The sequence below is a fragment of the Oryctolagus cuniculus genome, chromosome 13, assembly GCF_051225735.1.
Source record: "Oryctolagus cuniculus isolate XC-2025 breed Fujian yellow rabbit chromosome 13, ASM5122573v1, whole genome shotgun sequence".
Lineage (NCBI taxonomy): Eukaryota > Metazoa > Chordata > Mammalia > Lagomorpha > Leporidae > Oryctolagus > Oryctolagus cuniculus.
The window spans coordinates 3,104,861-3,120,520 of record NC_142879.1 but is presented as its reverse complement, the minus strand read 5'-3'; the positions used below and the strand labels follow the sequence as shown (position 1 = coordinate 3,120,520).

The following is a 15,660-nucleotide window of genomic DNA, read 5'->3' as shown; positions in this document are numbered from 1 at the left end:
ACAAAAACAAGCTGAAAGCCCAAGTGACTATGATACAGATAAAAGCATGCTTTCCTTCTTAAATCATAAGCCACTCAAATTTATGACCAACAGTTCTGGAAAATAAATGTATAATTTATGCACTACTAAGTACAGCATTTAACTTGTATCAAGCCCTATCTAAAAAAAGTCAAGTTGAAGCAGTGATTTTTGTATTAAAAGCCCCATGTTTAATCTTATAATATATTACACTATTTATACTTAGATTACTTCTTATTCTCAAGACTCAAAGAATCAAAGGACCACTGAATCTGTGATGATCAGATGCATCCACCCACAGGGATCGCACTGAGCACGGGACAGCAGTGATGGCTGACCGGCGGGGTGTACCTGGGCGATGTCATCTCATTCCATCTTCCCAACCAGCCTGCACAGTCGCCACTACTCATGTCCCTGTTTTACTGATGAGGACAGTCAGCCAAGCCCCACCCAGAACATATTCTCCCAGCACCATATCAGCTCTGGGAAAGCCTGATTTGTAGCCCTTCTGCCTGTTAACAAGATCAGGATAACTCCGGCCATCACTAAGACTCTGACTGCTGGCTCTCGGCATTGACACCCTTCACATGCTACAGTGTCAGACCAGCTGTGTGAGGACAATCTCTAATGACCCGTGGTGAGCCACAACAAGAAGGGTCTCATGGTGGATGAGGACGCAGTCAAGGCATACCAGACACATGACTGCTGTTGACTTTAATCCTAAATCGTTTGGCAACTGTTAACAACAGTCCAGCGACCAGTCAGCAGATAACGAAGTTTACGTTAACGGTTCTATCAGGACGATTCTGGAACAGAGTTAAGAAAGCCTTTGTTTGAGGATTCGTCTGGGAGAGTGAAGATCTTGAAAACGAGCGAGGATAAAGTTCACTTCAGTTCACGGAACGAGGCATAAATACGAAACATTTGTTGGCATGTTCTCCTGATCCAACGCAAGTCACCCTGGCAGAGAGGCCTCACCCTTCCATGGTGCACCACGGGATGAAAGAGAGCCCTAACCCTTCCATGAACCACGGGATGAAAGAGGTCTCACCCTTCCATGGTGAACCACGGGATGAAAGAGAGGCCTCACCCTTCCATGGTGAACCATGGGATGAAAGAGAGGCCTCACCCTGCCAAGGTGCACCATGGGATGGAAGAGAGGCCTCACCCGGCCAAGGTGCACCATGGGATGAAAGAGAGCCCTCACCCTGCCAAGCTGCACCATGGGATGGAAGAGAGGCCTCACCCTGCCAAGGTGCACCATGGGATGAAAGAGAGGCCTCACCCTGCCAAGGTGCACCATGGGATGGAAGAGAGGCCTCACCCTGCCAAGGTGCACCATGGGATGAAAGAGAGGCCTCACCCTTCCATGGTGAACCACGGGATGAAAGAGAGCCCTAACCCTTCCATGGTGAACCATGGGATGAAAGAGAGCCCTCACCCTGCCAAGGTGCATCATGGGATGAAAGAGAGGCCTCACCCTGCCAAGGTGCACCATGGGATGGAAGAGAGGCCTCACCCTGCCAAGGTGCACCATGGGATGAAAGAGAGCCCTCACCCTGCCAAGGTGCACCATGGGATGGAAGACAGGCCTCACCCTGCCAAGGTGCACCATGGGATGAAAGAGAGGCCTCACCCTGCCAAGGTGCACCATGGGATGGAAGAGAGCCCTCACCCTGCCAAGGTGCACCATGGGATGGAAGAGAGCCCTCACCCGGCCAAGGTGCACCATGGGATGAAAGAGGCCTCACCCTGCCAAGCTGCACCACGGGATTGAAGAGAGGCCTCTGTGGGGAGCAACTCGGACTATACTGTTACTGGAATTAAGACTTATTCTATGCATCTGCTCTCCCACAATATGGCGCTGGGAGAGGAGAAAACAGCTTCTACACAGCTGCCTCCAGTTCAGCCAATAAACTGTAGGACTTGCTCCTGATTGGAGGAGAGCAGCGTACTCGGCATGTGGGCAGCCGAGTTGGGATTGGCAGAGGAGGACTATAAAGGAGGAGAGAGACAGCATGCACCAGGAACATCTAACGGGAACATCTAAGGGGAACACCTGTGCAGCCCCCGAGAGAGCCGGCCGGCGGTGTGCCGCTCCCCTGCGGAAGTGGGGAAAGTGGCAGGGGGAACTACCCTTCCACGGAGGTGGAAGGGTCGGTAGCCAACCCGGGAAGAACCAGCAGCAAACCCGGGGAGGGCCGAGCAGACGAAAGAACAGCGCAGGGTCCTGTGTCGTTCCTCCATGAAGAGGGGGAGCGACATAATGGTGCCGTGACTCGGATAGGAAACTTAGGAGGGAAGAAACGGGAAGAAATGGGAAAATATCGGAGAGAGAGACTAGCAAACAGCCTAGGGAAAAGCCGGACGAAAAAGGTGCCGGAAGAAGCTATTGAAAGCCTAGGCATAGACTCAGATACGGACTACGGGGGGAAGCTGGGAGAAATCTCTAAGGTTGAAAGCGAAAGTGAAAGCTAGAACAAACAGACTCGGATACGGACTGTGGGGAGAAGCCAGGAGAAATGAGGGAGGAATATTGTTGGAAGAAAACTTGGGGAAACATACCGGGTAGAGAAAAATGTTAGGGAAATTGAAGCCGCGGGGGGCAGGCCGAGGCGGAGACGAAAGCCACTTTGGGATTCTCAAGTTAGCCCGGGAATAAGGGGCGAAAAGTTAAAACCAGAAGCGGAAATGTAAGCCAGGTTGGAATCCGTCTGATTAGCCCGGGGAGCAAAGGACGGGAAGCCAAATCGTGGGGCGGCAACGTGAGCTGGGTTGAATTCGCCAGGTTAGCCCGGGGAACTTAGATTGAATGCTAGTGGTGGAGACGTAAGCTACGCTGTGTGACTCGCGGAGGCTGCCGCGCGCAGAGAGAGCGTGCGGGGCACAAGTAGATAGGGAACGCTGGGCTGGTGCGAGGCCGTGGTGCAGGCGCGAAGCCGGGAAGCCGCGCAGATGAGAGAGGCGCGGGCTGAAGCAGCTCAGAGCCAGGAAGCCGCAGGGATAAGAGAAACAGAAGTTTAAAAGTAAAATGAGAGAAATAGGAATGTTGGTAGACAGATGTAAAATGGGAGAGATAGGAATGCCCGGAGATATAGAGAAAAATAAAGCCTCCCCTCAACATGGCAATGAGAGAGCTTGGATTCGGTCTGCCTGATTAGGAAGGCGGTGAGCACCTGCGGGCGGCTAGCAGCTTATGCACCGCAGGTCACCGAAGACAGGCACGTTATTAACATCAATAGTCTCCCCACAATACCGCAATGAGAAGGCTTGGATTCGGTCTGCCTGATTAGTAAGGCGGTAAGCACCAGTAGGCAGCTCGACCAGAGTATGAGCTGCAGGTCACCGAAGATAGGCACGAATCAACACCAATAAGCCTCCCCACAATATGGCAATGAGAAGGCTTGGATTCGGTTTGCCTGATAGGGCTTGTAAGCACCTGCAGGCAGAGCAGAGCATGCGCTGCAGGGCACCGAACACAGGCACGCATCAGCGCCTAAAAACCTCCTCACAACATGGCGAAGAGAGGACCCGGATTCGGTTTGCCTGATTGATAGGACTTGTAAGAGCCTGCGGGCAACTCTAGCAAGTAGAGCAGTGTGTGCCGCGGGACACTGAAGACAGGTGAGTATCAACGCCAAAAAATAAAAAGAAAGGGGGATCTGTGGGGAGCAACTCGGACTAGACTAAGTTACTGGAATTAAGACTTATTCTATGCATCTGCTCTCCCACAATATGGCGCTGGGAGAGGAGAAAACAGCTTCTACACAGCTGCCTCCAGTTCAGCCAATAAACTGTAGGACTTGCTCCTGATTGGAGGAGAGCAGCGTACTTGGCGTGTGGGCAGCCGAGTTGGGATTGGCAGAGGAGGACTATAAAGGAGGAGAGAGACGGCATGCACCAGGAACATCTAAGGGGAACATCTAAAGGGAACATCTGAGCAGCCCCCGAGAGAGCCGGCCGGCGGTGTGCCGCTCCCCTGCGGAAGTGGGGAAAGTGGCAGGGGGAACCACCCTTCCATGGAGGTGGAAGGGACGGTAGCCAACCCGGGAAGAACCAGCAGCAAACCCGGGGAGGGCCGAGCAGACGAAAGAACAGCGCAGGGTCCTGTGTCGTTCCTCCATGAAGAGGGGGAGCGACAGGCCTCACCCTGCCAAGGTGCACCATGGGATGGAAGACAGGCCTCACCCTGCCAAGGTGCACCATGGGATGGAAGAGAGGCCTCACCCTGCCAAGGTGCACCATGGGATGGAAGAGAGGCCTCACCCGGCCAAGGTGCACCATGGGATGAAAGAGAGGCCTCACCCTTCCATGGTGCACCACGGGATGAAAGAGGCCTCACCCTGCCAAGGTACATCATGGGATGGAAGAGAGGCCTCACCCTGCCAAGGTGCACCATGGGATGAAAGAGAGGCCTCACCCGGCCAAGGTGCACCATGGGATGGAAGAGAGGCCTCACCCTGCCAAGGTGCACCATGGGATGGAAGAGAGGCCTCACCCTGCCAAGGTGCACCATGGGATGAAAGAGAGGCCTCACCCGGCCAAGGTGCACCATGGGATGGAAGAGAGGCCTCACCCTGCCAAGGTGCACCATGGGATGGAAGAGAGCCCTCACCCTGCCAAGGTGCACCATGGGATGGAAGAGAGGCCTCACCCGGCCAAGGTGTACCATGGGATGAAAGAGGCCTCACCCTGCCAAGGTGCACCACGGGATGGAAGAGAGGCCTCACCCTGCCAAGGTGCACCATGGGATGGAAGAGGCCTCACCCTGCCAAGGTGCACCACGGGATGGAAGAGAGGCCTCATCCTGCCAAGGTGCATCATGGGACGAAAGAGAGGCCTCACCCGGCCAAGGTGCACCATGGGATGAAAGAGAGGCCTCACCCGGCCAAGCTGCACCACGGGATGGAAGAGAGGCCTCACCCGGCCAAGGTGCACCATGGGATGAAAGAGAGGCCTCACCCGGCCAAGCTGCACCACGGGATGGAAGAGAGGCCTGACCCTGCCAAGGTGCACCACGCGATGAAACAGAGCCTGGAAAGTCTGGAAGCATGCAAGATGGCCAAGAAGGCCATAAGAAAGCAGAGAAGCACATGTGGCAATCTTGGATTCTCTACAAAATTTCAGAAGCGTGAGGGTGCCATTACCTTTCTCCTAGGAACAACTACTGAGGCTGTTTTCTCTCCTCCTCACAGCTAGAAAACTCTCAAGGAATGTTGGGTGAATCTCAAATGTCTGGGGAGGCTGGAGAGAGCACAACTGGCAATGGTTCAGGACTGCAATGTGGCACTCGGGGTGAGGGGACTTGAAAAGGTCTGTGGAAAGTGGAGTTACAAGATACATTTCTTTTGGTGTAATGCATTCTGAAATTCATGCCTAGCTTTTTCATAATCTGAACTTCCATCCGTGTTTTCAAGACCTACGATATGTGTGGATTTCAAAGCCTTTTACACCAAACTAAACTTATCTTTTAATTTAACTTTCCACAACCTTTTTGAAATACCAACATATGCTTTTTAAAGATAAGAATTCTGTACCCTACTTATTCAAGCATTACTGTATTTTATACCCTGCTGTCAGAATAAGAGGTTTCGTCCACATAGAGATTTCCAATCTCATTCCCAAGGTATTTCTTATAATAACCAACATTTAGTCACGGTTCACACACATCTTGCAGTGCTGTAGACAAATTCTATAGAGCCTTTGTGGTTATTTCCAGCTCTGCTGATTCTACCCCCAGGGCATAATCACCAAGAATGCACAGTGTTCCCCAGACAGCCCGGGGCCAACAAATCATCAATGATCCCATGAAGGAAAAATTCGGTTTATATCTTGTTTACAGAGCCATAATTTTCATCTAAAGACTTAAGTTAGTAGAGCTGAAATGTTCTACTTTAAGAGAAAAAACATGCATTTTTCTAACTTTGGTTAGAAAAGAGAAAACACTTTGGGCATGAAAATCATCATATACAAGTGAAATTACCATTTAATTAAATGCCACATTTTTTACATTCTTAAGAGACGGAAATATTTAAAATTAAGTCGCTGCTCTGTACAAAACCAGCTCTGCTTTGTTTCGTGTCTTAGCAGGCTATGTGGAAACAGTGCATGCGAGACAGGCAAGGGGGCAAGGAGGACCAGGACTCCCGCAGAACCCACGTGCCGTCGCCACACACATCCTGGGTCCTGCACAAGGCGACTGGTGCGCAGTAACTGCTGGTCAGTTTTTCAAAAAATCAGGCACAATCTGTTTCCTTGTTGCCATCAGCATCTCCACATCACAGACAAGGGGCAAAGCCTGAGCTCGGCGTCGGGATGTTAACACTCAGGGATCTGGTGGCAGAAGGGATGCTTCCTGATAGGGACATGCCAGCGCTGCTCCTGCCAGGGACACAGATGATGCCTGCGGCCTCAAGTCGGACCACACCAGGTGCCGGGGCCCTCGGCTGCCTTCTGTGTACGGACGCCAGGTGCCGGGGCCCTCGGCTGCCTTCTGTGTACGAACGCCAGGTGCTGGGACCCTCGGCTGCCTTCTGTGTACGAACGCCAGGTGCCGGGACCCTCGGCTGCCTTCTGTGTACTACCGCCAGGTGCCGGGACCCTCGGCTGCCTTCTGTGTACCATGGAGAGGATTGCAACAGTCTCCTCTTACGGTTGCCACACGCAGTTACTGTGCAAAAGCCTATAAAGGTTCCCGGCACAGAGCGTGGAAGGAGAAAGGACCTGGGAATAACACTACCGTGACTACGCTGACCGTCTCCAGTGTCTCCAGTGCTCACTCTGATTTTGCCCTTCTGACAAATAATCCTTCCAACTGGTTCAAAGCTACTGGACATGGGAGGACAGCAGGTCAGTTTCAAAACCGATCTGTGTATCAGGCCTGATGCTTACAGCCAACATCCAGTGTCATCCTGCCAGTGGCTCTTCCAGCATCGTTGACGGCAACACATGTGTAGTCGCCGGCATCCAGGTCTTGCGTTTCTTTAATCTTCAAAAGCCCCAAGGCAGGGTCAATGGCGAGGAATGTCGAGGGCCTCAACGCCAGATCTCCTAAGTGAAAACAAAGGGTGGGATGTTAAGCACCGAAGCAGCTGCATAGTTTACTCAGCTGTAGCCTTGGTTTCAAAACTGCTGCGTAAAGTTGACTGTAAAGTTATGAAATACAAGCATCTTGGCACAACATGGGTACTTTCGATAATCTAAAAGCTGCATTATGGACAAGCCTTTCCTGTTTACTGCTGGATATTCAGGGCGATCTCTGGCAGAGGCTGGCAGCAGTACTGACCACCAGGTCAGGAGGAAACAGACCGATTTCTACTTCCTTTGGAACACTGCATTTCTGGTAGCCCTGGAAATGCCCAGGAGACGAGTGTAGACTCGATGTAGCTAAGGACCAGGATTCAGGTTTTCTGAAGGCCCTCAGAGTTTTGTCTTAGAAGAGGTATAAGCTGCTGAGAGAATTCGGAGGATGCCTGGTAGGGAAGGGATGACAGCCAGCTGACGACAGCAGGGAAGACTTACGGGGAGGAGAGAGAACGAACAAGACGCTTCTGACAGAGGCCAGAGAGGTTCCGTTACAAATTCTCAGGACACCTCTACGAATTTCTATTTTGTTCATCAAAATTCCTGAATTGGGGGTGATGGGATTTTGGAGGGAACAGGTGGGGAATAAATGTGTGGGAGAGGACAGGATGGGGCAAGAGAGACCAGCGTGCCGAGGTTACCTGGACACACTGGGTCCCTCCGCGCCGCCACTCCCCCGGGGACCACGTCCCCCGGGAGGCAGACGATGCTCGGCACGGCAGGGCTGTCTCCGGGCGCACCTTCTCCCTGTGCTCCTGCCCAGGTGTCTCTTCCCCAGAGGGAAATCACCCCCAACAGCAGAAAAGCACAAGCAATGCCAGGCATGGGCTGCTTGGTGCCAGCTCAGCTCCCACCTCTTTCGGGTTTGCTTTTGTGAACGGAAATATCAAACACGTGAGGACCCTGGAATCTTCCAGAAGAACTGAGGACCATTGTTCTTAGAGCCTCACAGAGCTCCCAGATACCAGGTCTGAAAAGGAACTCCCTCAATCGTCATACGCCAGCTGTGCGTGCAGGGCCCAATGACCAGAGACCAGGCGGAGAGCGCCCAGGAGCTGTTAATTTTCTAGGGTCAGCAACCAGCAGACCAAGGGCAACAAACAGATACTTCTGGCTTTGTTTATATAATTTTCTGAGGAGGAGAAGTCAAAAGTGCTCTGAATTTAAAAACAACAAAAAAGACTGCATTAGCAATCAGCTGTCAATGCCAAAAAAAAGCAGTTTCCAGCTCTCCAATATGTAAAACCCCAATTATCCCGGTCAGCCTGCTACTACATACCATGCGAGAAGGAGAGACGCGCCTGAAGGCGTGTCCACGTGCCTCTGGGAAATTTTCATAAACAGAAGCAGATGATGTCGGCACAAACTCTCCTCCCAGCACGGGAGGTGCACTGTGACCTCGCTGCTCACCAAGTATGAGGTGTTGGGAATAAAATGCATTTAGATTTTCGGGATTTACTTCTCTATTATATGTCTTCTGCTCATCTCAGAGAACAGAGCAGGATGAAGAAAGACCTTTCTTGCCAGTAGCTTCTGTCCAACATAAACGTGTCAAAAAAGCAGCAATCATGGAAAAAAATAGGTTGGCAAATACTAATCCAATCAAGTTTGCATCTTGATCCCATCTTGACAGCCTCTCCTATTTTGATTGCTACTGATCAATCACCCACCAATTTACTGAGAAGCCACAGAGAAATTCAGGATCTTTCACATGGATCTGAAGAAATGATTACTTAGTTTTAGGTAAGATTATTCCACGCTAATTTGTTGTAGGGTTTAAAGATCACTGCCACACAGGAAAGTTCCCTTTTGTGAGTTTAAACGCCCTCCTGTCCTCCGTGGATGTCAGACTGACACATCGTTATCCTTAGCACACGAGCCATTCCAGTGTGGTTGATAATGACGCAGTTTCCAAAAACACTTGTCTCAGTACTCCTCTAGGACAGTCTTCAAAATTACTGTGGGCCCAAGGGATTTTTGTTTATGTAGACATTTATTTGCATTTAGCATTTCAGAAATCAAATTAAGAAATTTAAAACCATGCACATTAACATAATTACACTCATATATTTAAAAACAATGAGAATATTTCATGAAAAAACACTAAATTTTCCCAAACAAGAGAAATGCAGTGACAGAGTGGCACTGACTTGTGCTGTGTGACAGCAGACAGCCAAGCACTCTCACCGGCTTGTGAATTCCCTCTCTGGATCTCACTCGGACACAATGGGAGGGGAAAGGGCACAGGGCATCTCAGTGTTGTTAGGAAAACAGTCCTGAGCTCACGGAGTCCCTGGAAGAGCCGTGGGAGCACCCTGAGGTTCCAAATGGCATCTCAAGCACCACCAATCTCAATAAAGAAATCCAATCGCTTCACTATTTTACCACAAATATCCTTTCCTCAGGTTTCAACAATGTCCCTGATCTCCCTGGAACCCACTTCATGTTGCTCATTTCTAGAAATAAAACCTCCAAAATTCTGGAGAGCACCTGCACTTAGAAATTCCTTTTCTTTGATGGTCTTGATGGAACAGAGTTTATTACCTATATTGTTTTAAACACTTATTCCATTCGATCAAAACTGCTTGAGAAAAGTATGGAGAGGTTGTTATTCTTACGGTGGATGCAGGAACTTTTCTTCCTCACCCCATGGTGCCCACAAGGCAGGATTTTCCTAACCCTCCTGAGGTCCTGTCTCAGCTGCCCCCACCTGGCTGGGAAGGTAAGGTGGCCTGAGACTGGGTTCCAGTCAGCTGTGCCTGGTGACGAATGTTAGGGCCATCTTCCGGTGTGGCCCATCACATCCATGCACACACCCCACCTTAGGTGGTTCATACGTGGGCAGGAGAATGGGATGTCACCAAATGGACCCACTGACACGGGATGCTGATGGGTGAGTAATTCAGCTGGTAATTCTAGAATCCTCCACGTGATGGCTGCACGTTGTCTGTGGGATCGAGATGGGCGTGAAGACTAACCTTCTCAGGAGAGTAGCCCGGACAGGGGAGAATAAAAGACTTCCTATGCGACTCTGCTATAATATAGGCAGAAAAATGAGCACAATCCATTACTTTTATGGACTTGAATTTGCATTATAAACTACTGAATGACCCTTACAAATTACTGTCTCCATAACACATATTTTATGGCTATTTAATTATAATGTGAATTTGATGTTTCACTGACAATTCAAATATTTAAATATTGTTTTATGTTAACTGAAATAAGCCTCTCATGGAGCAAATCCAGAAATACTAGCTTATCAAGGACTAAAAACCTTAAACATGGAAAACCATGATAATGGCTTCATTTCCTGGCTTCCCTTCTTTATTACGTAAAAGTATGTTTTACATACAGCCCTTTGTCACCCCCCTCCTGTTCCCTAGGAGCTTGAACCAGAGGTGAATTCACAATTTTCTGATTATGACATCAACCTGTTGCTATGGGAATGTCTATGATTTAACAAGCAGACTCACAACAACAGTGCTGTGTACTTTTTAGCATTTTTCATCGGAAGATTTTGCAGTTTCTGAATAGTCCTGGCAACCTCCCTCTGAGGGGTCTGCAGGGCTGCTTCTTTTTCTCACACTTTGAAAGGAGCAAGCCGGACGCAGAAGCGGGGTTCTATACAGATATCTGCTGTCGGCTCCTGAGCCTGGACCGCCATCACTACGGCCAAGAGGCGAGCACTGTCACGTTACTGTGGCGTCACAGAGGTAGCAGCTTCCTCTCCCAAACACAGACAGATGGCTTCTATTCCTATACAGGCATCCAGCCGCACAAGAGGAAGCTGACCACGAGCGGCGTGTCTTTACTGCACATTTACAGCAAGCACAGCTGGGAATCCACTAAACATCTTAATGGTGAGAACCATCATCCTCAGGAAAAGGGAACTAGACTCAGTGAAGCTATTGTAAATGTTCACTGTGATTCTGGGAGAATTCTCTACAGGAAACAATCCTACACCAACAGAGAGAGTGCTCAGCGGGATTAGCGGGGGCAGTCCTCCCCGGCTTTGATTGTCATGGCCCTTTAATCCGCACCAGATGTCAAGTCCTGAAGTACAGAGAGCGAGATCCTGAACTAGCCTCTCTAGTGAGATCATAAACACATTTTATGGGGCTGCTAAGTCACACACCAAAGAAATCCTTCCTAAACACAAACCTAAGTGAACCAGACGCAGACATACTTGGGAAACCTACCTTTGAACCATGTCACCTGGGGCGGAGGGACGCCGGACGTTCTGCATTCCATGACCGTGGTGTCCCCTAGAGCGACCAAAAGCTCGCTCTGAACCACAAGCAACTTTGGGGCTTCTGAAAACACACACACACAGAGTCAGCATGTAGCACCACCCACAGGGGCCTGCGGATGTTCACCCAACAGTTAGAAGAACAGGGTCAGCATTTGGGAGCTTGTGGCTATTTCGGTGTTTATACACAAAGGCACCCTTTAATACACACGCGCACGGATGTGTGTGAAGAAGCGCAGCTTCTGCCAACAGTTTTTTCCCCACTCATCCTCATCACATTATTCTGTACTCTGTCTATTAGTTACCGCAAATCAGGGAAAACATTTGATACTTGTCTTTTTGGGACTGGCTTATTTCACTAAGCATAATGGTTTCCAGTTGTATTCACTTTATTGCAAAAGACAGGATTTCATTCTTTTTCATGGTTCAGTAGTATCCCATCATGTATATTACCACATTTTCTTTATCCAGTCATCGTTGGTGGAGGTCTGGGTTCATGCCATATCTCAGCTAGTGTGAACTGAGCTACAATGAACATGGGGCACCGTAACTCTTTCATGTGCTGATTTCATTTCCTCTGGGAAAACTCCCAGGAGTGGGGCAGCAGGGTCACATGCTAGATCTACTTTCAGATTTCTGAGGAATCTCCATACTGTCTTCCACAGTGGCTGTACTAGTTTTCAGTGTACCCAACAGTGCATTAGGGTACCTTTTCCCCCTACTTCCTCTCCAGCATTTATTGTTGTTTGATTTTTGGGTGACAGCCATTCTCCCTGGGGTAAGGCAAACCTCACTGCGGTTTTTATTTGTATTTCCTTTTTTTTTTTTTTTTTTTTTTTTTTTTTTTTTAATCTTTTATTTAATGAATATAAATTTCCAAAGTACGTCTCATGGATTACAATGGCTTTCCCCCCCATACCGTCCCTCCCACCCACCACCCTCCCCTTTCCCACTCCCTCTCCCCTTCCTTGATGGCTAATGATCCTGAGGATTTTTTCATGTGTCTGTTGGCCATCTGAATTTCACCCTTTGACAAAAATGGCTATTCATGATGTCCTTTGTCCAGTCCTTCACTGGATTGTGTGTTTTGTTGTTGTTGAGTTTTTGAACTCTTTATAGATTCTGGGTATTAATCCTTCATAAGTTACATGGTTTGCAAATATTTTCTCCCATTCTGTTGGCTGCCTCTTCATTTTGTTCAGTGCTTCCTCCGTGGTGCCTGTGAACGGTTTTAATTCAGTCATCCCCAAGCCTGAGCCCATCTTCCTTTCTAAGCATACTCACCACATGCCTTCTCCACTTCTTAACTGAAACCAATTCTTTCCAGGCTCTCAGTTCCATCCTTGGGTACTCTTGCTCCCTCCCTTACCTACACAGCCAAGCACAATTCTCTTGCCTTTATGTGGCTCTTTCACATGCCTGCCTCTCCAGGGCCTGGTCAGGGAATCTACGAAGACCAGCAGAGTGGCGAGTGGACCACTGACAGCCAGGCACTGAGCACAGGGAGCCTTTCTCCCTCCTTTATTCAGAAAGAACCTGCCCAACAGAAATATTCTACAGAACAGCTGCCACAAACCACACCTTCACTAAGTGTTTACACTACCATGAAAGGTGAACATATTCTATACAGTTTTGAAAATAAGTAGAACATACAAAGTGGGAGTTGTGATAAATAGAAGGGATGCAGAATTTACTAACTCGAAAGCGAAACACTGGAGAGGACAGATGAATCGTGGCAGGACAGACGTGTGCGCGTAGTCTGGACCCCCTTAATCTGGAGGTTTCCTTGATTTCAGTTAACTCATGAAGCTATTCACTTGTGGAACTTTTCACTTAAATGAATTACAACATTTGGTTTAATCAGCATGTTAACTAAATAATAAATTATACTATTATGCTTCACTATATTAATTTTTCAGAAGGTCCTTTGACATTGCTGATATGGTTTTCATTCTATTTTAATAGCCTTTTAAACTGATTATACTTGCCAATGTATCTGAGGGTGGAAGTCTGTTTATCCGTTCCAGCCGAATTACTTGCCAGGCAACTGTAGATCCCTGCGTCCTTGGGAACTGCGTTTCTGATGAGTAAGGTGCCATCAGAGGTCATCTTGTACCTACGAGCACCAAGCAGAAGTAAGCAAGCACACCCTGGCTCCCCTTCCAACGTTTCAGAGGTCTATTCCCGGTGCTGATGGCAGGCAGACCTCAAGGACGTCACCGTTTCGCAAGCGGAGACCTGATAGTAACAACAGAGATCACACACCTCACACCGGCCACATGACCATCGGTGCTCTACATTGACCATGTTTTTAATCTTCGTTAAAAACCCTATGAGTTAGACACCACTCGTCTGTTTCACAGAGGGGCGAAAATGTCACATAATGTGCCCAAGGCCAGAGACAGTAAATCCTACTGGACTCTGCACACAGGTGATCCAGCTTCACGCAGCCAACGGCCACATGAAATCGTTCCTCACGGAAACCTGCGGAGTGCACTGCGGTGCTGTGAGTGCTGTGAGCAGTCTGGGAACTACTCCACCTGCTCGCGCCAACCCAGGAACGGAAGCCTGGCGGCTCGAGACCCTGCTGCCTATGTTCCAGGCGTTTGTCCTGCTCTGAACAGGAAGGATTCAACATGACATACTTCTCGGTGGGGAAAGGCGAAGGTGGAACTGGTCACAGAGACTGCACCCCCTTACCCGAGCTACTGCTGTGCCCTGTGCCTCTGCCCCTCTGCTGTCAGATCCGGGACGGTGCCTTCCCTCAGTCTGTTAGAACTACAGGCTATTTTACCCATAGGAAGCTTATTATCCCAGTTCACCACTCAGATTAAACCAAGTGTTACAGTATCATGTCTGCAATTCATAGTAGTACAAAGCACTGGTCCTAGCGACTGAATTTATGTAAGCCTTAATAACCTCTCACTCTATAAATTCATCATTCACATATTTTTTTTCTTTGACATTTCCTACCTTGCTTAGAAAACCCTAGAGCCATGGGTCTCGGTCAAACTTCCCTGAATTTTAGGGATTGGGTCAGCCTAGTTTGGTCCATAAATTTCAACTTTTCTCACACAATAAAAGCAAAGAACAGGACACAACCCAGTACCTGTGAGAACCCATGATGAGCATGTCGTTGAAGGCCCAGCGGGTCCTGGGTCGGGGATACCCCGTCGCAGAGCACCTGATGGAGACCTCCGACCCTCCCGTGAAAGACTGATTCCTGGGCACCACGGTGACTCTGGGTCGCTCTGCGGACAAAAAGAAACCTGTCACGGAGCCCGTCTGCCTGGGTGTCAGGAGCTCCCTCTGCTAGCACATTCGCAGGTCTGCCACCACCACTCCTTTACTGCCTTTCTCCATGGATGGCCCCATCAGGACCGTGGCTCTACCCCAGCAGGCACGAAGCCAAGGGCCATGAGAACGAGAGAAGTGAACGCCTCAACAGTTACCCGACGGCTCCTGATGCCGCGTGTCTGTGTCTTCTCTGGTTACCACGAGGCCCCTACTTCATCTCGCCACTCGCTGGCCTCAGACGCGCTCTGCGCACTGAAGGCCAGCTCAGCATCCACGCAAGCCCTCTCACTCCCTCCAGACACCGAATGCAGGTTTGCAGCAACCACCTGCTGTGGTGCCGCCACCTGCTTTGATCACGCTGATCTTTCTTTTTCATTTATTAGATTGTTTGCTGAGGCCAAAGACCATGCCTTCCACATTCATCCATATTCCATTACATTCTACGACATTTAACATCCGCTGCATATCACGTTAGATAGAAAAGGCACTCAGAACTGCTGTGGACTGCAGGCCATTCCTCAATCCTGGCTCAGCTCTGACCTCGGTGTCTGCCAGCCCCTCTCAGGAGGTCACCACAGTTCACTGGATCCATCCCACAGAACCACGGGCCCTCAACTTAACAAGAAACCCCAACTATTCAAACTTTCTATTGCATTCCACAAGCACGGCAGGAAAAAGACTTTTTTGAAAATGAAACACTAAATCGGGAATTTATTGTCAAAAAGAAAACAATTCTCTGGGACAACCCTAATGCTGATCTACTTCATCTAATCAGTGGCATGTTTTCCATCTAGGAACCCATAGTAAGAATTAATCCTCAAAGATATCATCAAAGAAAAATGAAATAATCCTTTCAATATAAATACCCTCCTTTCAATAAATGAAAATAAATTCATTTCCAGTGTTTGAAAAAGACAGATTCCATGAACACAAACAGAAATAAATACATTCTCTCAACATCTGTTCTTTGCACAACTGTGATGTGCCAGGCACAGCACTGACTTGTAGGG

General features: G+C 49.0%; 1 protein-coding gene across 2 annotated transcripts in view; it reads right to left on the bottom strand.

The window, feature by feature from the left end:
* HMCN1 (hemicentin 1) overlaps positions 1-15,660 on the bottom strand; it is a 469,239-nt gene that overhangs the window by 232,972 nt on the left and 220,607 nt on the right. For both annotated transcript variants that reach the window (XM_051820384.3, XM_070055057.2), the window contains exons 12-15: positions 14,463-14,604; positions 13,342-13,469; positions 11,304-11,417; positions 6,910-7,068 (exon numbers count right to left, since the gene is read on the bottom strand). In XM_051820384.3, coding sequence (XP_051676344.3) covers positions 6,910-7,068; positions 11,304-11,417; positions 13,342-13,469; positions 14,463-14,604 — 543 coding nt within the window. The remainder of the gene's footprint in view (positions 1-6,909; positions 7,069-11,303; positions 11,418-13,341; positions 13,470-14,462; positions 14,605-15,660) is intronic.